The sequence below is a fragment of the Lates calcarifer genome, linkage group LG1 (assembly GCF_001640805.2).
Source record: "Lates calcarifer isolate ASB-BC8 linkage group LG1, TLL_Latcal_v3, whole genome shotgun sequence".
NCBI classification, from domain to species: Eukaryota; Metazoa; Chordata; class Actinopteri; family Centropomidae; genus Lates; species Lates calcarifer.
In genome coordinates this window covers 3023052-3045056 of record NC_066833.1, presented here as the reverse complement: position 1 = coordinate 3045056, position 22005 = coordinate 3023052, and the positions used below count along the sequence as shown (strand labels likewise).

The 22005-nt window shown below is 40.2% G+C and overlaps 2 protein-coding genes across 3 annotated transcripts; one reads left to right on the top strand and one right to left on the bottom strand.

Moving 5' to 3' along the window:
• Positions 1-1154: 1154 nt before the first annotated feature.
• f5 (coagulation factor V) lies at positions 1155-14587 on the bottom strand. The gene is made up of 25 exons (XM_018697311.2): positions 14369-14587; positions 13932-14014; positions 12648-12770; positions 11855-12067; positions 11550-11711; positions 10557-10778; positions 10304-10469; positions 9853-10033; positions 9293-9389; positions 8951-9156; positions 8719-8866; positions 8382-8594; positions 6020-8156; positions 5729-5897; positions 4948-5184; positions 4436-4652; positions 4091-4270; positions 3754-3870; positions 3571-3642; positions 3325-3410; positions 3074-3229; positions 2828-2972; positions 2397-2548; positions 2004-2186; positions 1155-1898 (listed from the first exon to the last, which is right to left on the bottom strand). Exons 1-25 carry the CDS (start codon positions 14506-14508, stop codon positions 1752-1754), a joined length of 5952 nt encoding a protein of 1983 aa, XP_018552827.1. The 5' UTR covers positions 14509-14587; the 3' UTR covers positions 1155-1751.
• A 983-nt stretch (positions 14588-15570) lies between these two features.
• slc35a5 (solute carrier family 35 member A5) lies at positions 15571-21880 on the top strand. Of its 2 annotated transcripts, none has more exons than XM_018697314.2 (10): positions 15571-15667; positions 17100-17259; positions 17406-17504; positions 17606-17739; positions 18030-18097; positions 18521-18709; positions 18939-19139; positions 19239-19366; positions 20006-20274; positions 20923-21880. In XM_018697314.2, the coding sequence occupies exons 2-10, from the start codon at positions 17133-17135 to the stop codon at positions 20989-20991; spliced, it is 1284 nt and encodes a 427-aa protein (XP_018552830.1). In that variant the 5' UTR covers positions 15571-15667; positions 17100-17132; the 3' UTR covers positions 20992-21880. The 2 variants fall into 2 exon arrangements, with proteins under 2 accessions (XP_018552830.1, XP_018552831.1); XM_018697315.2 differs by having other exon boundaries at positions 15580-15667; positions 17103-17259.
• The last annotated feature ends 125 nt before the right edge of the window (positions 21881-22005 follow it).

The following is a 22005-nucleotide window of genomic DNA, read 5'->3' as shown; positions in this document are numbered from 1 at the left end:
ACTACGTCATTTACTTAAGTCCTCTCCTTCACCACATTTCAGAGGCAAATAATGTACTTTTTATTCCAGTACATTTGTTTGACTAGTTATATTGCTGTTACTGTTTTATTGTTAATAATTAATCAGCTTACAAAAGTTAAAGGTTAAAGTTATCCAACAGTATGTAAAATAGTTCATGTGATCATAGCTTCACCTTGGCCAGCTACAACATCAAAATTCTAATTACATGTTTAAAAAGGGTGCATGTTTCAAGTTGTCTGTCACATTTTCATTTCAGAACTGTCACAGCTCTTCAAAGTGCTGTAAGTCACCTGGTTTTGTATCACATGATCTCTACTGATCATATGAGGAAGATGTCCATCAAACAAAGCCTCATCAGACTGACATGAAAATGTTTTGTCTCGGCCTGATTTCCTGCAAAGATGAAGTTTGAGCGACATCTGGTGGTGCAGAGTCATAGTTGCATCTGATGTCTGGAACCTCTGAATCAGAGCAGAGGGATGGATAATTTTTCCAAAATGTTCAACAAAAGAAACAGTTTAGCTTCACAGTTGGAAACAGCCACTGATAAAGCAATCTTAGCGCACTAAGATTCAAAGTTTTTGTCTTTATGTTTAAAAGGCCTTCAACTGGATGGTTCGTTAAAATGCTTGTGAACGACACTAAACTTCAACCAGCTCTGACCTGTGCAATGAGAGAATTCCCAGACAGTAAAGTGTCACATCATTATCATCTGCATTATTCCCATAGTCAAATTACTCTGAGACAAACAGCTGTTTTTCATCAGTTTTCCCAAAGCCCCAGACAGCTGGCAGGCCAATAAAGCTTATCTGTGAGTTAATGTGTTCACAGATCAGTAGCAGGCAGGACAGCCATGCTGAGACTTTCACACCTCCAGTGCCCAGTTTAACATGATCAGCAAATGGATAAACATGTCATGTGTTTGCAGCTGCACGTGTCTGTTGACTCTGGCCTATAGGTGCTACTTAACGATGGGCCTGGGCCTCAGCAGAGGTGCTAAAAGTGATACCTTCAAGACACCACGAGAAGATATCAGTGTTCATATACTCATACTTGGGATACCAAAACTCTCTATTTGCAAACAACATGCATTCATGTATTTACTCATACATCACTGTGCTGGACACTGAAAATAAGAATGGTAATCATATTTATTGCTAAATAAATTACATGATCTCTACTTACATATTTACATTCTATTCATTTCTGATGGACAAAATGCAACATATCAGCTTAAAAATGAAACTAGTATTTCAATATATAAAACTATTGACAAACAAAATTACTCACACTTACTGTACTTAACAATGAGTTCACTCAACAATCACTGTCTTAAACAGGGGATATACATATAAAATTTATTGTAATGTTTATTTGTATATTCTGTGGCATGAACCAATACCACAAACCGCAACATGTATAGCCAGGACTAATTTGCAATGCCCTATTATTTTTATATATGTTACTTGGCTGCAACATCCAAACATGGACAGAAAGAAACTGAAATGTCCCAGTGGTAGTCCTGATTTATGAGCAGACGAGTTTCACAAGCTATATGATGAGTTTAATAAATGTATGTATGTGTTTGCTTACACCTGCACGTAAAGGCTGTGTATTTTTATGTATTGACTGTGTGCATGAGCAGACACTACATGTGTTTTTTCAGTTTGCATGTAGATGAACATGGTTGACGTGTCATAATTTGGTATGGATTTGTGTGAGTATGTGCATCACTCAAAGTCACAGCCTAGTAGTTCTATTCTCATGGTGATGGAACTCATCCAGCTTTTGGGGATGATTCGGATGAAGCGTGAGAAAATTGGAGGGTAGATGTAGTTTTTCACGTGGTTGTTGTTGTCTGTATTTCCAGAGAAAGTCTGAATTTGATGAGAGAGAGGAGAGATATTGTTAAGAATCACTTCTCTACTATGGTCAAAGGAAACAGATTCATATAGTTATAGTCTCAATGTGACTTTGCTCACCTTGAATGGGTGGTCCTCATCATCTGTGTACTGTTTCCAGTGTATCCCATTGTCGCTGTACTGGAGAATGTAGGACATGACATACATCTCTGTCCCCAGAGACTTGGCTCCCTGTGTTATTATACCTGTGATCTTCTTAACATGGGGCAGCTCCACCTGAAGCCATTGGTTCATGTTATTATGCTGTGGAAGGGAACAGAGAGATAAAAGGTTTGTAGATTGGTGTGTTTATACATTTATGAACCACTGGAGGAACATGTGTGCTATTTAATTCACAATTCAAGGCTGTGGTTGTGTGCATACTGCTAGCAGGTCATCCAGATCCTGTGTTAGAAGAACACCTACCTGATTTTCATTATAAATTTGAGTGTATTCAGTCAGTAGAATTAGTACCTTAGCCTGCCATGCGTTGATGGTGCCCTGTTTGTTGAGGCGTGCAAGCGAGGGTATCCAAGGTCCAGAGTACCAGCTGGAGGCTGTGGAGCTGGCAGTGATACGTTTGTCTTCTATGAGTCCGCTCTCTATCCCCAGAGGCACCGAACAACCTGTGGCAGGAGATTAGAAATGTCACAAAATGAACTGATGAATTCATTTAAAAAAATGATGTGACACCATTTTACAAGGTAAATCTGCAGCTTGTAATGGATGTGCCTACTGAGTATCATACAATTTGAATAATCTTGTAGTGAAATGCAGTGTTATTCGAAAAAAAACAGTGTACACACAAAGTTATATGGTCAGAGAACAATGTACAAACTCATGAACAGATATTTAAAACATTTCTTTGACTTGCCCAAATCCACAAACATACAGTAACACCTTACCGTCAAGCTCACAGCCATAGTACTCCAAGCGAACTGTGGCCGCATTGTTCCATTTGATGGGGTGGAACCTGATGAAGCGTCCAATCAAAGGAGGAAAGAAGATGTTTTTCTTTGTGTCATAGGCTCCCTGGTTCCCAGTGAATACCTGTTGAAAGAGGGAGAGACACAGACAGAAAGAAATAAAGAGGTGATTGCACACCTCTCTCTTGATTTGTAGGTCATTGCACTGATTAAACTTCCCCCCACCTTTCTCAGGTCCCTGCTGTCACCCTTATAGTAGATCCATTTCCGGCGGTCGGTGCTGTAGGAGATAAAGTATTTGAGCACATACTGGTGTTGGAACAGCTGCTTGGCTCCCTGGGTGGCCACCTGGCTGATCACAACTGGCCGCTGGAAGTCTACCTGTAGGGGGAGAAGTCCACAGATAGAGTATTGTATTCACATAGAAAGCAAATGCACATATGCAAATATAGAGTTATTAGACCCACAACACATACCTGAATCCAGCTGTTGCTCTGCTCTGTGCTCCATGCGTTGTATTTACCTTGATTGTTCAATCTGGCAAGATGGGGCACCCAGTATCCTTCAAAGATGGAAATACTGTTATTACTCTGGTGAGGTCTTTGCTTATACAGCTTTACTGCAATAGTTATGCAACAATTTCACAAGGCATTGTGATTACAAGAACCACAGCATCTTTGTTGCCAAAACAAATGGATGCAGACAGGAAGAAGTATAAGTACCTCTGGTGTTGATTGCTGTGATCTGGTCATCTTTCACACTGCTTGACTCTAGACCCAGTGGATGGTAGCAGTCTTAGAAGAGACATACAAGTAATATCTTAATATTAAAACACATCATAACGTTATGTTAGTGAAGTTAGAAAATCATACTCTGAAGGCTAAAGCATTTCTTTTCATTTATACCATTATCTAGAACCAGGAAGAGGGTCTGCATGCCCTTCTGTTGGGTGAAACCAACTTCTGTCTCCAGCTGCCACAGGCCAGGTTTGGATGGATACATCTCCAGAGTAGCAAAGCTCCCTGCAAATACAGTTTGTCAAGTTGACACTGTCTCTGCTACATTACTGACATCAAACAGCCATTAGAAATTCTCAGCATTACAATTGTTTTGCATACTTTGAAAGGTATCGTCAATCCAAATACTGCATAGTGTGACATCTATTCAAAAATTGAAAGCACAGAGAAGCAGTAAAAGATGTTATTCTGAATTCACTTAACAAACAAACATTACTGTGCTAACCAGGCAGCAGAGGGTAGACAGCCTGTCTGTAGTTGGTGGTCTTCTTGTGGAGGAACGTCTGGCCATGGAAGTGGACGCTCTGACAGTCTTTGGGAGAACCCAAGTTGATCAGGTGCCAGTGCACGGGCTGGTCGGTGTACATTCTCAGGCCCTTTAGGTTGTGTGTAATGCCATTGATGGCTAGGGAAACAATATGAAGACATTTTCATTCATATTTCTGTTCAGGTGAAAAGATACTGCAAAATACTGTGTTGTTTTGAGATAACAATATGAAATTAGGAAATTAGCATGCTATATAATTGGTAGTTATCATTTTAAACTAGTTGAAGGTACATAATGCATTACAATGGAACTTGAGGTTCTCCTTGAAATTGGAGTCCAAAAATCTCCTTCGACTTTTCCTCAATATCTTCTCCTGGTTCTCCTCATAGTACCAACTCTGTGACTCATCAAAAGTCATGAACAGCAGCATGAACTCCCTCATGTCTACTAAGTTCTTGTCCAGGGTGCCCTCTCGACACACGAGCAAAGGCCCAACCAAGCCAGAGTGGATGTCCCTTTCCTAAGAGATGGAGCACAGACTAGGTTAAATATTAGTTAATATTAGTTTAAAAATGTAAACACATTCACTTTTCTGAACCCAAACATATGGTTTAATGTTTCCTATTTAGTTTAATCTTAATTGAAAGCTCCAGTGTCTAGAATATGTATTATCATCAATTTATTCTGATGGCATAAGTTTGTATTTGAAAAAAAAATGACACAATGGCTTTAATTTGTATTTGTAAATAGCATTTTTTCAATTCTTGCCACAGTAAACTTATATTTAGTTAATGATTAAAGTACAAGGCACTCACAGGATTAACACCTGAATAGTAGGCCCAGGTCCGACAGTCTGACTCATCTGGCAGTGGCCCAGTGATATCCTTGACTTTCCATAAATATGTGAAGGTGGTATTGGGTTGAACCTCATTGTCATATTTGTACCAGTACTTGGAGCCATCCTCATAGGACAGGCCCTCTGTCTGCTTGGTATAGGAAACCCCATTTGCGTGAATGGAGTATGGTCGGTTGGCATTGTTCCTGAACACCACCTACAAGTAAAAAAAAAACTGTGGTTGGGTGATTATGGCTTTACACGATTATTTGGAATGTTTGGAAAATAAAATTACTCTTTTTCTTGCATAAAGTCAGACAAAAAGACTGATACAGCTGTCAAGTTTGTGTGATAAATATGAGGCTACCACAAGCAGCTAGTTAGCTTAGTTTAGCACCAAGACTAGATTAGGAAGAAACAGCTGTGCCTGGCCAAGATTACCGTAGGTCTGTTACATAACCCTAATAAAATCACAAACTGTTTTGGATCAAACAAGTGAGATGTGAGTGAGTTAATAACTGAGTTTTGAAGATGTTGGTAATCAGATTGTATTAGATTTAGATTGGGCACAGCCCCATTTCTAATCGTTGTGCTAAGATAAGCTAATGCCTGATGCCTTTGAGCACATATTTGCAGACACAAGGTTTACAGAAAGCAACAATTAGTTGTAAATGCTAAAATGTATACATGAAACATAAAAATGATGACAGTGAAACCTTCACACAGAAAATAAATACACATACAGAAGTTGGCAGTCTCACCATGATGCATTGTCCAACCTCCGCCTTGATGACAGGTCCCAGAATGCCTAGATGCTCATCTATTTCTCCACGGATCTCAGGTGTGCGGAAGCTACTATCCAGGTAACTCCGGAAAACCACCTTGGTGAACGAAGTTTGTCGGCTGTTGAGTTGTGACTTGTCTTGCCTCCTGAGGTGATAACACAACCTTATTTTAACTTTTTACTTATAGATGTACTATACATCTTGTGCAATATTCCAGTAAATTTGAACAGTCATATGAGCATTTCTTATTGCAATCTTTGAGTTTACCTCTGTCCATAGCCACTGTAGTCCCACTCAGTCTCCTCTGCAGCTATGAAATAAGTCTTGGTGTTTGGGCCTGAGAATTTTAAGTAGTATTTGGCGGTCTCATCCAGGTTGAGATTCTTGATATCTTCATGATTGCTGTAGGGGTCTTTGTAAGACACATACTCATACTCATTTGCTTTCACATCTTGGTCATCCAACCCTAGATGATCTGGTTCATCCCCAGGAACATACAGCTCATAGTCACTGAAATCAGGCCGGGGCACACCAATGACCACAGGCATGTTAATGAGCTCCTCTTCATCAGAGAAAGGTTTTGGTGGGCTGGGTCGTGACCCACGCGGGGTCATGACTGGATTGAATCCTCGAGGAGAGAATGGTAAACCACTCTTGGCCACAGGCTTGTATACCTTCCTCCTTCTTGTTTTCATACCAAGGCCCTTCTGAGGTCTATGTCGGAGGGTCACTATCTTGGTCTTCTTTTTTGGAGCTGGTGTTGTTTGAGGAGTCTCTTTCTCAAAATATTTCATCATGTGGTCAGGAATCTCCATGGGTACCATTTGGTGAGTTCCCTCATAAGTCCAATTGTGGCCTTGTGTTTTAACAGAGGTGGTTTTAATCACCTCTGAATTGTTTTCATTAAGGTAGATAAGCACTTCTTCACTGCTATCTGAGGTACTCAGCTCCTCAGAACTTTCAATTTTTACTGCACTGTTGGAGAGGGATTGGTTACTTGAAACCACAGTCTCATTGGAGAAACTTTCTGAGGAAGATGTGTGGTTCAACACACCAAGAAGAGCTGTGATGTTCTCCCTACTCTCTGAGCTAATCTCCCCTGTTGCATTTGATGTGGATGTATTTGAATAGTTGATCTTTGTGACATTTTGTAAGGGCCCGCTTTCAAGCAATATATGTGTTTGATTTTCAAGGCTGAAGTTGGAAGCTGGATTAGTCACAACTTCAGAGGAATTCATTTGTTGTCTGTGCTTGAGCTCTGCTACAGTGCTCAGAGAGTCATTATCACTGGTTTTGTTGTCTGTGCTCTCCAACTCCAACTCAGAGATGGTCAAGTTGGAACTGTCTATGCTGCTGGTGTTAACCTCTCCAACATCAGCTGCTGGGGTAGACAGTGAATGGTTTGTTGCATCTGCTGACACATTAACCAGGTTAACTGCTGTGTTATTCTCAACAGACACATTGCTGTGGAGACTGGTGGTGCTGGAATTGGATAGAGGCACAGAATAAGAGAATACATCCCCTCTGGTGAGTCTTTCCTCAGAGTCCTGTGCTAAGATTGTGCCCACAGAAGTCTGTGTATCCCCAGCCAGGGTTATGTTAATTCTTTCAGTCTCCAAGAAGGAACTTACATTTACAGGTAATGTTACAGTTAGATTAGTAGTTTTTTGTGGTGTTACCGTAGAATTGGTGATCTCTGATACATTTCCAGCAACTGGTAATGTTGTAGCATTTTGAATTGTTGTGTTCTGTGTGTCAGACACAGTATGATTATCAAGATCTGAGATGACTAGAGAGGCACTGCTATTAGTAGTTAAACTGTCATTCTTTAGTAATACATTTGGGCTATAAAAGATGGTTGTGTTCTCTGTTTTCAGCATGGACACTGCTGCTCTGTTCTCACTGTTGCTTTGGTTCAGCAAAGTAACCACTGTAAGGTTTACTTCATCAACCTCTTTCCAGTTCGAAAATAATGTCTCATTTGGTGTATTTGGGTTTGGAACAGAGGTCTCATTTTTACTCTTTGTATCCTTGAAATTAAAGGTGTTCTTTGGATCTCCGTCAGGCACATTAATAGCATCATAGTCGAGGAAAGAGAGGTCCAGCTTCTCCATGTCTGAGGCCACAGATTGGTTCTTCAGAGACCTGAGACCTAATTCTTCAGCAAACATTAAGGTGTAATCATCAACCTGCACTGGCGCTTTGTTTACAGTTTGTGGCACCTCCTCTTCCTTCTTGATATCAACCAAGCTTGGAGGCTTCCACACATCAAACACTGGTTTTGTTGCCATTTCATAGTCAGGGTACTCATATTGGTAGTCACGTAAGCACTCAACATCCTGAAACTTAACACGCATTCCTTTGGTTGTCTCATGGGAATTCAGAGAAGCCAAGAGCCAAACACCTGATTCAAGAGAGACACACAAAAATAATCTGTGAAAGACTTAAAGAAAACAAAGTTCTTACTTTTTACATACAAAATCTTAAGATGGTGGCATTAACTATCAATAGCTGCAATATCATTGTGTGTCACAGTATTTTTTTTATTTTTAAGTTAAAAATATCTTGAGAATACTTGGATACAGAATACACAATCTGACATAAAAAGGCACAGTAAGCTCTGACTGACCAGTGTTGTCCATGTGCATAGTGATGGTTTCTCCAGTCATGGGGTAGAGGCTGAGAAACTCCTCTCCCCGCTCATTCAGCTCAAATGTATGGCCATAGAATGTAGCTGTCTGGATGTAGTCCTGTTCTCCAACGCTTGAAACATGCCATGTTGCAACCTCACCGCTGCAGAAGCCCAAGAGCGGGCCGCTCTCAAATACATAACCATTAATTGCTGTAAGGACATGCACATGAATATTAGTCATCTAATGGGCAGATGAAGTGAATGAATAAATGACAGAGAGACTATTTCATGTCTTTTAGGATGAGCTTCTGCTTCTGATTATGACAAAACTTACTGTGCATGACATTGGACTTATAAAAGTCCGGGTCTGCTTTGTTGACTTTGGTTCGATCACAGTACTGATGAATGTTGTCATCGAAGTACCAGCTCTTGTTTTCATCAAACACAGCAAAAATGGCATGCTGCTCCTTGTCTGCTTTCAGCTGTAGAAACAAAACAAAACCTTTATTCATCCATTTATATTTATCCACTTAGATTTAAAGAACATTTTTGAAGACGCTTTTTACCTGCACATTCCTGACATTGAGGGACTGACTCTTGCAGATGAGGATCGGTCCTATCAGTCCTGAGGCGATGTCACGTGGCGTGTCCACTGCACTGTGGTACATCCGCGTCAGACATCGGGGGTCTCCTTCCAAAGGCTCATCCTCTTCAACCACTCTCCACGTGTAAGTGTATGTCTCACCTGGCTGAACACTATGAGTCTGGTTTCCTGGCAACCACATCACAAAATACGCCATCAGATATACTGTAACTGTATACTATATAATCAGAGACAAATCAGAGTGGACAATCCACAGCACATAGAGTTTCATCAATTTGCTTTATGGTGAGGAGAGACTCAGTACCTCCTTCTGGGTAGTTGGCTCCCTCTTCTGACTTTGCTATTGTCAGTCCATGAGGATAGATGCTGTAAGGCCTGGACGCCATGTTCTTAAAAACAATCTGTAAAAGCACAGGAGGATGTGTGAAGGCACACAGTCTCTAAAGAATCTTAAATGATGCTCTGTGATCACAGCCATTTATCTGAAATTCCACTGACTATAAAATGCTGACTTTCAGCTTTAATTTGATACTTTTTTCCTTTTTTCACTGAAGAGCCGTTGACTTTATGATACCACGGAAACACCTCCTCATTAGGTGCCCGATAGTTTTAGAATATAATTTAATCTTTTTCTGATTTTAAATCATACAATATACAATACTGTATAAATAATTGCCTGACATGCTTTTAAGATGCATCCCTTTCAAACACTGTTCCCTTGGCCAGAACTAAGACAAAGCAGCTTTCAGAGTCTATAGTCCTATAGGTGATCAAAGTTTTAGACCAAACCTTATGACACACTCTTTTAGCTTAGCATTTACAGAGAAAAGCTAACTGACTGATTTCAAAAGAATATGAGCTTACTGTGATAACATCTCTGATTTGTGCTCTGATCACTGGGCCCAAGATGCCAAGCTCATTTTTCCTTTGCTTGGTCTCCAACCTTTCAGTGAATGACTCATTTTTGTACAGAGTGTACACTGCCTTCTTGTACTTCTGACCGATGCGTGTTGATGACTGTCTCAAGTACTGGAACTTGAAGTCCCTGCATAAAATGGCAAGAGGTTTTATTTAATTTTACATGGTTATAACTAATACAAAACACAACACAATGTTTCTTTTTGCTGGGAAGAGATACACTAATTAGCAGTGCTGTTATAGTCTTCATTTCACAGTAAACATAGTAATTAATTTCAGCTCATTTAAAATGAGGAAAATTTTAAACACAAAGACGTACAAATTGCAGCACAGGAGGGATGTCTGATTAGTTTGTATGTATTAAATGTATTTAAATGTATCTGTAAATGCTGCTTACTCATCAACATGTTCAGGCAAGTTAGGTGCATAGTCCCAGACAATTTCCTCAGCTGCTATGTAGTATATCCACTCCCTGCTATGTCTTTTTTGCTCAACAGTCATCCATCGCCGAGGTGCCTTGAATTCATCACACTTCTTCACCTCCACAAAACCTTGCATGCCAGCTGTAAGAGCAGAAAACTTACATTTAGTTACATTAGTAAAATCTAATGATGGATCTGATTCATATCAGAGCATAGAGAAACATGTACCTTCAATGTGCTTAAAGATGTGTGAAGAGAGCAGCCAGCGGCCTGTATGAACAGCCACCATGCTGGCAGTGGCAGTGGAGCCGCTGATCAGCCCCACTGATGACACTTTATGGCCGTTCTGCTGCAGCACCTGCCCGTTCATATGCACTGAGAACACCTCAGCCTCTGAGCTCATACCCACCAGATGCAGACTCACAGAGGCATAAGCACACACATTGACATCTGGAAAGAAAGAGGAAACCGCTGGTCACTTTGTGTATTTTATCTTTGAGTTATTTGTTTATGCACGGCACCTGGTGAATGTTTTTTCACTGACTGTACACCACATACACAGGGGTGTGCACCACTCACCATAGGTCTGTATATATAAGCAACAGTGGAAAAAAGTAAACGTAGTGAATCACAAGATTAAACTAATACATCATGGGCAAAGCTCCTCTGTTCCAAAGAAAAAGTAAAGAAGTGATGATTAAGTTCACATTGAGATGTTTTGGTATATAAAGATAAGATTGCCAGTACTTGTTATATCCATACACCTCAGGTTGACCTGGGTTTTGGACTGTTGGGCAGAGAAAACTCCTCAACTTGTTATTCACTAAATGATTAGTCAAAAAATAACCAAGAAATTAGCTGATAATGAAAATATTTATTTTATTTAGTTTCAGCCCAGTACTCATTAAGTGAGACATGATCCATTTTACTTTAAGTGTCTTTGTAGTCACATGGTGTTAAACTGACTGCTTAATTAACTTTGCACACTGACTTAGAATAGAGGTTTAACTATCAACCAGAACTAAGTCTGTGGTGTACTGAGCTCTGTTTAATGTACACCTGCCAGCAGCAAGTAGTGTCCATAGTCATTATGTACTTTTTTTTTTTAACATTTTAGATCCAAAGTATAAGTGGTATAGGTAATGGATGGATATTTAAATTACTTAGGATACCTGATCAACTAACTGACAGTTTGACTTACTGTCTAAGTGACTGACTAACCAGGTAGCGATCCCCTTGTGTATCCGTTGATGGTATATTTTACATGGTTGTCGATGGCGTGGCCACTTGCTTTGTACGTGCTCTCTTTCTCATCAAAAACCCCAAAGAGGAACACAAACTCCTGGTGGACGCCAATCTGCTCCCCCTGCTCATCCAGACTGCCTGGAAAGAGAGAGAATATAGGAGAGAGGGAAAGAGAGGTCAAAAATAATTCACCAGTTCAGTTCCAAGCAACAGCAGTTGACATTTTGTGCTTTTCCCCCTATCAAACAAAATTGAAGACATATCCACAGTTTACTGCTTACCAGGCTTGCAGATGAGCAAGGCACCAATGAGGCCTGAGTTGTAGTCCTCGACAACATTTTGGTGGGAGATGTAGGTGTAGGTCAGACAGGTGGGGTCATTTGACTGCGGAGAAACCTCTGGCGTCACCTCCCAGTAGTAAACATGTTCACTGTTTGGCTGCACAACGTCATCCTCTTTCTCTTTCTGTGATGTGTTGTCAAAGTAGTTGGCTCCTGCAAAAATGCATTCAGTCTGAATGAGAACAAAATCTCTACATTATGAATGACTAGTATCATGTTAGGGAGGTCAAATTAATTAAATACCATGGCTGTGCAGGGGTCTGAGGAGATTATTGACTTTCTTAACTAAATTTGGGACATGACATTCTGCTTAAGTCCCAAAAATAATGAAGACTTAATGATGAGTTTCCTGCAGGCTCTTTTCAATTTTGAATTCCTCTGCACTCTGACTTTTGCATTAAATACAAATTAAGGAGCACTTAGACTCAATTTCCTAAATCCGTAATGTCACTAATATCTTGTTATTTCTCTCTGTATATGAGGACACAGACAGTGATTTCCGGGGGCTTAGAGATGTAACCTGTTGGACTTCAGTACCGTCTACTTTGACAATCTGCCTGTCCTGGTTAATATTTTAGAAAAAGACAAACAAAGCTGTTTGTTGTGTTGACCAGTCTTGTGTAATTATTAGAATGAGTAACATCAAGAGCACCCACTGTGACCCTAACAGACACACTGAGTTATAGTGGGCGTCATCAGGTTTGCCACAGCTGTCGGAGTCAACTGCACCCACCCTCTGACTGTTTCCCGTAAGCCACCCCGTGTGGGTGAACGCTATGTGCTCCGGTCGCCATGTTTCTGAAAGTGACGACAATCATCTCCCCCTCCTCTGCCCTCAGCGTGGGTCCAACTAGACCTACAGAGAAGAACAGAGTTATATGGAACCCACCACACTTCCATATGTTTTTGCACATCATGACACGCAAGAACAAGTAATGACATTTCATAATGACTCATTACTGGCTTTCTGTGTTATTACTGTTGATTCACTCACTGTCATTGACCAGCAAATGCAATTTCATCATTGGTCCATGTGTTGTAATGTACCTCAATGCAATACTACATGATATACAGTATATTTAGTCTGGTTTAGTTCTGGCAGTTCTTTGTCTGTTACTTTCCCTGCTGTTGTTATGTCTTAACATTCCTAGACAAAAAAAACCATGCATTTTTTTACAAATTAGAAAGAAAATAAAAATCAGTCAGTTAATAAGTACTTACTGAGTTATTAGTGTTTGTAAGAATAGAGGGAAGTGAGACATTAGTATGTCCTTCACAAACTGTGCTATATAGATAGGTGATATACTGAAGTATCCCCCTACATATAAAAAGAATGCATAGGTTAAGCTCAGGTTTCTGATGAAGTATATGCATGACTGAATACTAAAGACTTTTACTACCTCCTTGCTCCACCTATAAGAGTGCCTGAAGAACAGTGTCTTTGGTTTTGTCTTGTGGCCTCGAGAACAGCTTCAATACTCCTTACCACAGATTCTGTAAGCCTTTGTACTGGAAGGAGGAACGCTTTTCATCCAAAAGATATTTACTCATTTTTTGATAATGGTGGTGGAGAGAGCTGATGCCAAAATCTCCCATAGGTGAGTTGAGATTTTTTTGACTGTGAAGGCCATTCTCAATACTCTTCAAACCCTCTATTGTCCTATTATGTCTCTCTTTATGCATCTCCTCTTGTTTTTCTTTTATTTGCCACTCTTCTTGTACTCTGTGTAAAAATATTATATCATATTGTGTTATTTTGATTTAATAACACACATAAATCAGCAGGTACTTTCTAGTATGTACCAGTTAAACACATCTTAATTTCCTCTCTAATTAGTTTCAAAATACTGTTCTTTTTGAGAAACCTGCTGAGTTACGTGCATAACAATTCCCCTCTGGAAAATTAGGAAATAAATGTTTCTATCTGTGTGACAAGTGAATCTGAAGACAGGAAAAGGGTTTTCTTCATTATTACAGCCAGACAGTCTGCATTCATTTAACCCTACACAGCATTTACCTAACCAGGAGGGATGAGTCTTAGCCTGCCTGAAGTCTTTCTCATACTCCCGAAAGACCACTTTCTTATAGGTGGGACCAGACCTGAGGAATGGTGGAAAAACACAAAACATGAATCAGTGCATTAGAAAAAGGAATTACTCACAGTAAGCACTGCATATCAACAAGATATGGAGATATGAAAATACAGACTGACAGAGAAATGAAACAAGGACAGACTGGACTGTTTTTACAAAGTACAAACAACTTCAATAAGAGAATGCTAGTTCAGACTTCTTAGATTAGCTTAGGAGGACAGAATTTTAAATGAAAATTAATAATGAAACAAAAATATAATATAACATAATTGCCAAATATTATTCTCACAATAAATGTAAAAATAGTCTTTGACACCTATTGCTATCATTTAATATCACAAATCCTCAACCAGTATCCTACCTCTGTGTGTCATATTTCCAGTCTAGCTCAACAGCAGCGATGTAATAGTGTCTCTCCCTGGCTGCTCTGACATAGAGGACAGTCAGAAGAACCAGGACGGGCACAAGACACCGCGCTCCAGCCCAGGCGTAGAGCCTCATATCTGGGATCAGTCCTCCAGGTGTTACCAGTCTGCACTGCAAGTTCAGAAGTTGTGATCTGACAGAGAGGTCTGCTCTGTGCTTTATCTATCACTGACACACAAACACACACACACACACACACACACACACACACACACACGTTTAAACATTATGTCCTGGGGCAATGAACTGTGTCTCTGCATATTTTTTTTTTCTCTTGAAATTGAAACCTCATGTGTTGTTGCTGTGAATCACCCATATCCTAGGGGTGTGTTTATTCCATCATCTGTGAAAACGCTGTGAATCTCAGTGACAGCATATCTTCCCTGTACTGCCCTTTACAGAACTACAGTCCCATAATACAATGCTACTTCACTGCTGGGTGAAGTTTCTCTTAGCATAAGCAACTAATGTGGAGCCAGTTTTTGAACTTTATGGCAACACATCACATTATATGTTGATCAGATGTTTTCTAGATAAAGTCTGTCTGTAGTGTGTGTAAAATGAATGTAACTGAGGAAAAAGTACAATTTTTCTCAGAATTTTAGTGAAGAAACTAGACCACTGTCTATAAATAAAGACGCTTGACTCTGATCATGCTTTTTAAAAATCTCTTTGTAGTCATTTTCTCTCTCTCTCTCTCTAATTTAGTTTTTTATTGACAAAGAAATGTTACCAGTCACTTCATACAGAGGCTCTGTTCCATGGACCCCTGCATGATACTAACAAACTAGTGTATTGCTAAAACATACAACACCATGGCTCACACAGACTGCAGAATGCTGCTGTTAGGAAAGTAACGGGAGGAAACCCACGCAGGCACAGGAAGAACATGAAAACCCCCAAACCTACAGAACCCTACAGAACCTTCTCAACGATGAGGAACCTACAAAGAAAGGACTAAAAGACGATTGCAAAAAACAAATATGTATATCGGTACACATATAGACAGAAATATAAATGCGTTCAGTCAGAGGCTTAAGGGGGAGAAAAAGTTCCATAATATTTTAAAAGTATATTATGGTCTCGTGAACCGCGCACGGACCTGCACTGCGTGTAAGATGACGTCAACACGACACCTGTGTCAATACGCCTGCGCCGGGTAACCAGGAAGAAGAGAACAAGAGCTGACGATGCCTCAGCTATTCGCTGGGAAGAAGAAGAAGAAGAATACGAAGTAAGTTAGGTTGTGTCATTTTCACGTCTTTGTTAGCGATGCCTGTAGAAACGTACGATCCCAATATGTCCGAGTTGTTCTTGCTGGAGGTGGTTATTCACAGAAACACGATCATAGACGATGCTAGCTCGGAGCTTACAGACTTCGTTTGTTTCACTTCTTCAATTCTGCGTGTAAACAGATTAATTTACAGACCTGACAACATGAGATATACTATAGTGAATACTGTAACCACGGTAGAGCATTGGAAGAGAGTTAAAATGGTCTTTAAGGCTGCGCTTGTTATTTGTTTAGTCTGTTTGCACTGTTGACTGTTGTGCCACAAGTTTTACATGACTCTGTTTTGCTGCTGTAAACATAAAGGTTTTACAAAGGCAAGTCCGCACACTGCACTGTCATTTGCAGACATTAACAGTCATACAGTCAGTACATTTTTTCTTACTCTTATTTTTGTATATAGCTGTTTTTAGACTTTTTAACCTGTGTCTTTCCGGGTGCTGATATTCTACCTTTTACATAAACAGAGATACTGCAAAGTAAGAATGTCATTGTGTAGTGTGAGCTGTTGCTCTGTGTTCATGACCATAAAGTCTTTGAATCTTAAAATGTCAGAAACGGGTGAAAGATGTCCAGAACAACTTCTCAGAGCCCGAGTAGACATCTATAGATTGTTAGTTTTTTTCTGACAGTGAAAAACCCCTGAGATATTCACATATGAGAAGCTGAGACCAAGACGTGTTGTGTTTGAGAAATTACAGTACATTACATTGCCAGCTAAATATCTTTAGGTGTTTGGACTTTTGGTTGAACAAATCAAGACATTTGAAGTCATGAAAGGTATTTTTCACAATACTTTGGGACTAAAATTAATCAATTAATCAAAAAACAAAAACAAAAAAACAGCAAGTTAATTGATAATGAAAACAATTGTTCCAGTCCTAGAATCGTCTCTCTAGTCAGTTTTGGGTGCTTTAAATGTTCTACTGATTGCATTTTAAATTCTTTTTTATAGTCAAGTTTGATGGAAGTATTGAGTTAAGAATAAATGAACAAGGCTATGTCAGTTAGCTGTTAATAACTTTCAGAATTCAAAACCCATGAGTTGGCTTTTTCTGGAGATATCCACTGCTCCTGATTAGCGTGTGTGGTTAACTTAAGAGAAATCACACAATAAAAATCCAGTTTTAAAATGTCACGTTTCTGTGAGGGACATTACTAGCCGTTACTAGTTCACCTGCTGATGTCTGACTGAAGATTGTCTGCAGATGTTTGAAGGTGTTAGAGCTGTTGAAAATGACCAATGGATCTCAGTACTGTCGGATAAAGATACACCAATCTCACTGCTTCTTTCTGAAATGGAAACTCAGGGTACCAAGGACACTGAGAGCCAGGGTGACACCAACGCTCTGTCTGTGTTTTTAATGTGTTCCAGTAGGTTTGATTGCATCCAGTCCCCGTCCCAGCCATGGTGTGCTGCCAGTCCTGCCCCCGACTGTGCTCCCGCTCGTCTGCCTACACTCTAGCCCTTGGCCTGGGCTTTGTAACCTTGGGGACCAGTCGCATCCTGCTGCTCAAATTCTCTGCCAATGCTGGTGACTGACAATGAAACAGATATTTCTGTCTGTCATGTTTTCTGTGGAGAGATAAAAAAGATCTAATAAGCTCTTCAATATATATTTTAAAACCGTGTTCCCCTGAGGTGTTGGCATCTTGTTGACTGAGTCTCTTTTATTTGCAGAGAACAAGTATGACTTCCTCCCAGCATCTGTCAATCTACTTGCTGAGGCCCTCAAACTGCTCTTCTGTCTGGTCATGTCAGTCAGGGTCATAGTCCGAGGTAAACATCACAGTCACAGCTGTCTGTCATGCTGTATTTTCTTGGTGAGGTATGTTTTATTTATTTATTTATTTTACCTTTTTTTGTGTGTGTGTCTTCAGAGGGACGATCCTGCAGAGAGCTGGGCTGTGGCTCCAGCTCTTCCTTCCTCAGCTCCCTGAAGTGGGCCGTCCCTGCTTTCCTCTACTTTCTTGATAACCTCATCATCTTTTATGTGATGACCTACCTACAGCCTGTTAGTTAAGACTCAAATATGCTATAGGAACCACTACTATGAGGAAATACTTTTGGTTTCTTGAGGATGTTTTGTTGCATAAATTCCAGTTATTCAACTCTCATTAACATGCAAACCTCAGCCTGCTCTTTAAAACACAAACATTATTTAAATGTAAATTTTGCCCTCTCATATCATACCAGCTTTTACAAAGCATCCTGCCCAGAGACTTGGTGTTCGATACAGTTATTATGTTCTTCTATCTCTTCACTGCTTTATCTCTCAGTCTCCTGTCCTCCTCTTGTCCCCAGGCCATGGCAGTGTTGTTCTCCAACTTTGTCATCCTGACCACAGCTATACTTTTTAGAATTGTTTTGAAGTAAGTGGCTCATTTAACAACTGTGTAATGTTCTGTTCTTCAAAAAGGAGGTGATTCATCTGCTGATGCCATTTATCTTGTTATCTCTCTCCATGCTGATTGTTTTGTTGAAAGAGACATTTGCCATTTTAATCAAACGTCTCCGTGTTTTCCTGATAAAATCCTTCAAGTATATTCAAAGTGAATGTTGTCTTTACTGCCATGTAGGACTCTATCATTGTATGTCTCTTTTTGAACGATTCACTAAAGTAAAATTTTAAGACACACACAAAGGTGTGATGCAATAGTTTATCAGTGTAATATTTTATTATGTCATGAAATGAGGAATCTTGTGAACATGTAATTCTGCATGTATGATGCCACTGCAAACCTTGAGATTTGAGATTGAAAATTTAAATCAGTGTTTTTCGCTTTTTCCTTCAGGAGGCGCCTGTCCTGGGTTCAGTGGGCAGCATTAGTTATCCTTTTCCTGTCCATCGTTTCCTTGACGACAGGATCAGGAGGCAGCCAAAACTCCATTGCTGTGCCAGGTCTCCACTCAAACCCCCTCTCCACCCCCTCCAACTCCTGCCTACTCTACACACAGCTGCTGGAGCAGATGAAGAACAGCAGGTAACATGATGCATGCAGGAAGAGATAAATAGGTGATAAACCAAGTACCATGGCAAATTAAAAGAGAAATGAGTGAAGATTTATTTATATATAATACAAAATATCCACACAAATATCTGATAAACTTAACAAATGTAGGAAAAATATGTTGTTGATACTTTATTTTTTACTGCGAAAGACATCCGTTCATTCATTGTCACTGTCTATAATATCTTTGTTCCCATCACAGTGCCAGTGGATCATGGGCATCTTCACTGCCTGGACAGGCCTGGAGGGACAGGGTAGTAGGGAAACTTCAGTCTTTGGGTGTGGGTCACATCCTGCTCCTTCTCCAGTGCTTCATCTCTGCCATGGCCAACATCTACAATGAGAAGATCCTCAAAGAAGGAGACCAGCTCACTGAGAGCATCTTCATTCAGAACAGTAAATTGTGAGATGCCGTCTGTTAAGAAAATAATGAGACAGAGGACACATGGCTAACTTCAGCTCTTCCATTCTAATCTTAGTCCTCTCCTGCTTGGTGCTGTAGGTATGCCTTTGGTGTGGTGTTTAATGGTCTGACCCTTGGGCTCAGCAGTGAGGCGCGAGGCCTCACTATGCATTGTGGCCTCCTCCATGGACATAACCTCTACTCCCTGGGTCTGGTGCTGGTCACTGGTGAGTAATGGTGGATAAATATGAGGCAGGTGGTCTGTCAGTGTCCTCCAAAATGACTGGTATGAGTGTTTTCAGATCTGATGCCTCTATGGTTAAATTTAGCCAGCTAAAACTACTCTACTACTACTGTTTTGGAAACTATTTGCTTGCTTGCCAAGAAGACTGATACCACTGTTCTATCTGTCCAGTCTTTATTTTATATTAAAGTAACCATCTGGCTCAAAAAAGAGAGTGGTATTGATCTTCTCATTTAAGTCCTAGAAAGAAAGCAAGTAAGTATACTTACTAAAGTCTCAAATTTTCAAGTATAACCCTTTCCAACAACCAGCAACCCCATGCCTGAGAGTTTTTTTTCCTGTGATATGACCAAAAAATATTTTTTAAAAAGTCAGTCTAGATAAACAAATAAGTGGTGCTCTGATTTTTCTGGACGGCACTGTCAGGAAAGGTCACTTGTCAGGAAAATGCAATTTTAAGCTTTCAAACAAATAACCAATGCTGTTGTTGCTCTATAACTGTCTCCAGATAAAAACTGTAGTTATTAAAATCAATAAACAGCACTGAGGCTTGCTGAGCTGTCTGTATATATATTAAGGTGTGCATTTGAAGACCTCACAGTCGTTTGTGTCCTCTCCTCAGCTGCCCTGGGTTTATCTGTGGCATTCATCTTGAAATTCAGAGACAACATGTTCCATGTGCTGACAGGCCAGATCACCACTGTTCTAGTTACCACCGTCTCTCTCTTCCTCTTCGACTTCCGCCCTTCGCTGGACTTCTTCCTCCAGGCTCCCATGGTCCTGCTGGCCATCTTTATCTACAATGCCAGCCGGCCCAAGGACCTGGAGTACACCCTGCAGCAGGAAAAACTGCGGGTCATCAACGGAGAGGTGTTCGAGAGGTCCAGAGGGGTAGGAAGTAAACCACAAATCTTCAGTAGTCATACACACACACAAGCCCACACACTCCTTTTCCCACACAGCATCACTCACCCCCCCACCCCCATGTAAAGCCCCTTCCTCTCCTCCCACACACATACCAAGTCCTCTGTAGGAAACTTGGCTCTCGTTTCTCTATAATGTGATTTCTTCAGTGCAGGAGGAATCCTGACTTCTTGCTATGAAAACAGGATTCAGACCCATGCTGGGGCCTCACCTCATGTGATTTCTATGTAGTCTATTGGATTTTGAAAGAGGAAGTTATTAAATAGAACAGATCTCTTCAGTGGCCTTATGAGGACACTGTCCTGGAGTTAGCAGGACTTTGACGTAGTTTCCATGACTAGTACCCTGTCCCAGTCTGAGGGAGGCCACTGTCGTATGTGATATACCAGTATTCAGATTTGTTCAGTTTCTTTGCTGGTTAATAGCTCTATTTCCCTTTTGTGCTTTCAAGGCAGTAAATGATCTGCTCCACTAGCTTAATGCATCATAGACAGTTGTTTGGTGAGGATACTCAGATGTTAATGTGAGAAACATCTCTGCCGTCTGCAGGTTTGCTCTCTGTATTCCACCACTTCTGCATTCATTCTGATTTGCTCTTTATGATTTCTCTTGTAGGATGGTGAGGAGCTGGAGCTCCTGACAAAGCCCAACACAGACAGTGAATCTGACGAGGAGTCTTTGTAGTGATGACTTGTGAACTCGACCACAAGGCAGAGGATATTCCTCTTCATTGCTGCTAAGATTAAATTGCACAGTGGACTTGTACTCTGGGATGCAGCTTGGTCACAGATTCTGTCAGAGCATTTATGTTGGTGATGGTCAGCGGGTTAACCGAAAATGAGAGTGTTGATTGATTTGTGTGATGAAGTCTGTTGGACACTTAATGATAACCAAGGCTGTTGTATATATGTTGTGCCTGTCTGTGTATGACTGCTGTTATTTGTATAGTGAGAGGAACACCAGCATTATAAATGTGCTGGAAAATAAGTATCCCTGCATTTGCCAGGTGGGATCATCCATAATTCTACTGATTCCTGTTGTGTGTGCAGCTATTTGACTGTTTGCAGGTGATTGATAAGTTTAATGACCAGCTGTCACATTTCAGCCAGTTTTAGGATTGTAACTAAGCTTTACACTTTTTTCAATTGTTGGTGGCACTATGTAAAATAAGTGTTTATCCAATCCGGTCATATTTGAGACCATATGTAAACACTGGAAAACTTCAACAACACAATCTTTGTACAAATCCATAAACTATAGCTTCAAAAATAACCATGGGATTCTAAATAGAATAGAAATTTAAACACACAAGGAGGGGACTGTCACAGTATTACTGTTTACAGGGGTATAAATTTCTATATTTCTTCTATCATAGACCACTTAAGTGTGAATTTCTGAAAGCACAACAAACTGGCTCTTTTACTTGGCCTTGAACATTGTTTTTTATCTTATGTCAGATGTATTGCAACTGTGAAATACCATGAAAATGTACTACTTTTAAGATTTTTGTTTGTGCCATAAAAACTTAACGTATGAATGCAATTTGTTCAAAAATAAACCGGCAGTAAACTGATTTAATTCTGTGGAGGAAGAAAAGAATGATGGTGAGTGAAAACTGATGGAAGTGGACGACAGGTCACAAAGAAGGAGGAAGGGAATAAGACAGAATGCAGCTGGGGAACCACGTTATATTACAGC

Excerpts from the sequence above, each read along its gene's own strand:
- slc35a5 (XM_018697314.2), top strand. The coding sequence starts at position 17,133 with ATGGTGTGCTGCCAGTCCTGCCCCCGACTGTGCTCCCGCTCGTCTGCC. Across the intron at positions 17,505-17,605 it reads AGTCAGGGTCATAGTCCGAG|AGGGACGATCCTGCAGAGAG; the intron begins GTAAACATCACA and ends GTGTGTCTTCAG. Across the intron at positions 17,740-18,029 it reads TGATGACCTACCTACAGCCT|GCCATGGCAGTGTTGTTCTC; the intron begins GTTAGTTAAGAC and ends TCTTGTCCCCAG.
- f5 (XM_018697311.2), bottom strand. The coding sequence starts at position 14,508 with ATGAGGCTCTACGCCTGGGCTGGAGCGCGGTGTCTTGTGCCCGTCCTG. Across the intron at positions 11,712-11,854 it reads CTTGCTCATCTGCAAGCCTG|GCAGTCTGGATGAGCAGGGG; the intron begins GTAAGCAGTAAA and ends CTCTCTTTCCAG. Across the intron at positions 10,034-10,303 it reads TTGCCTGAACATGTTGATGA|GGACTTCAAGTTCCAGTACT; the intron begins GTAAGCAGCATT and ends CATTTTATGCAG.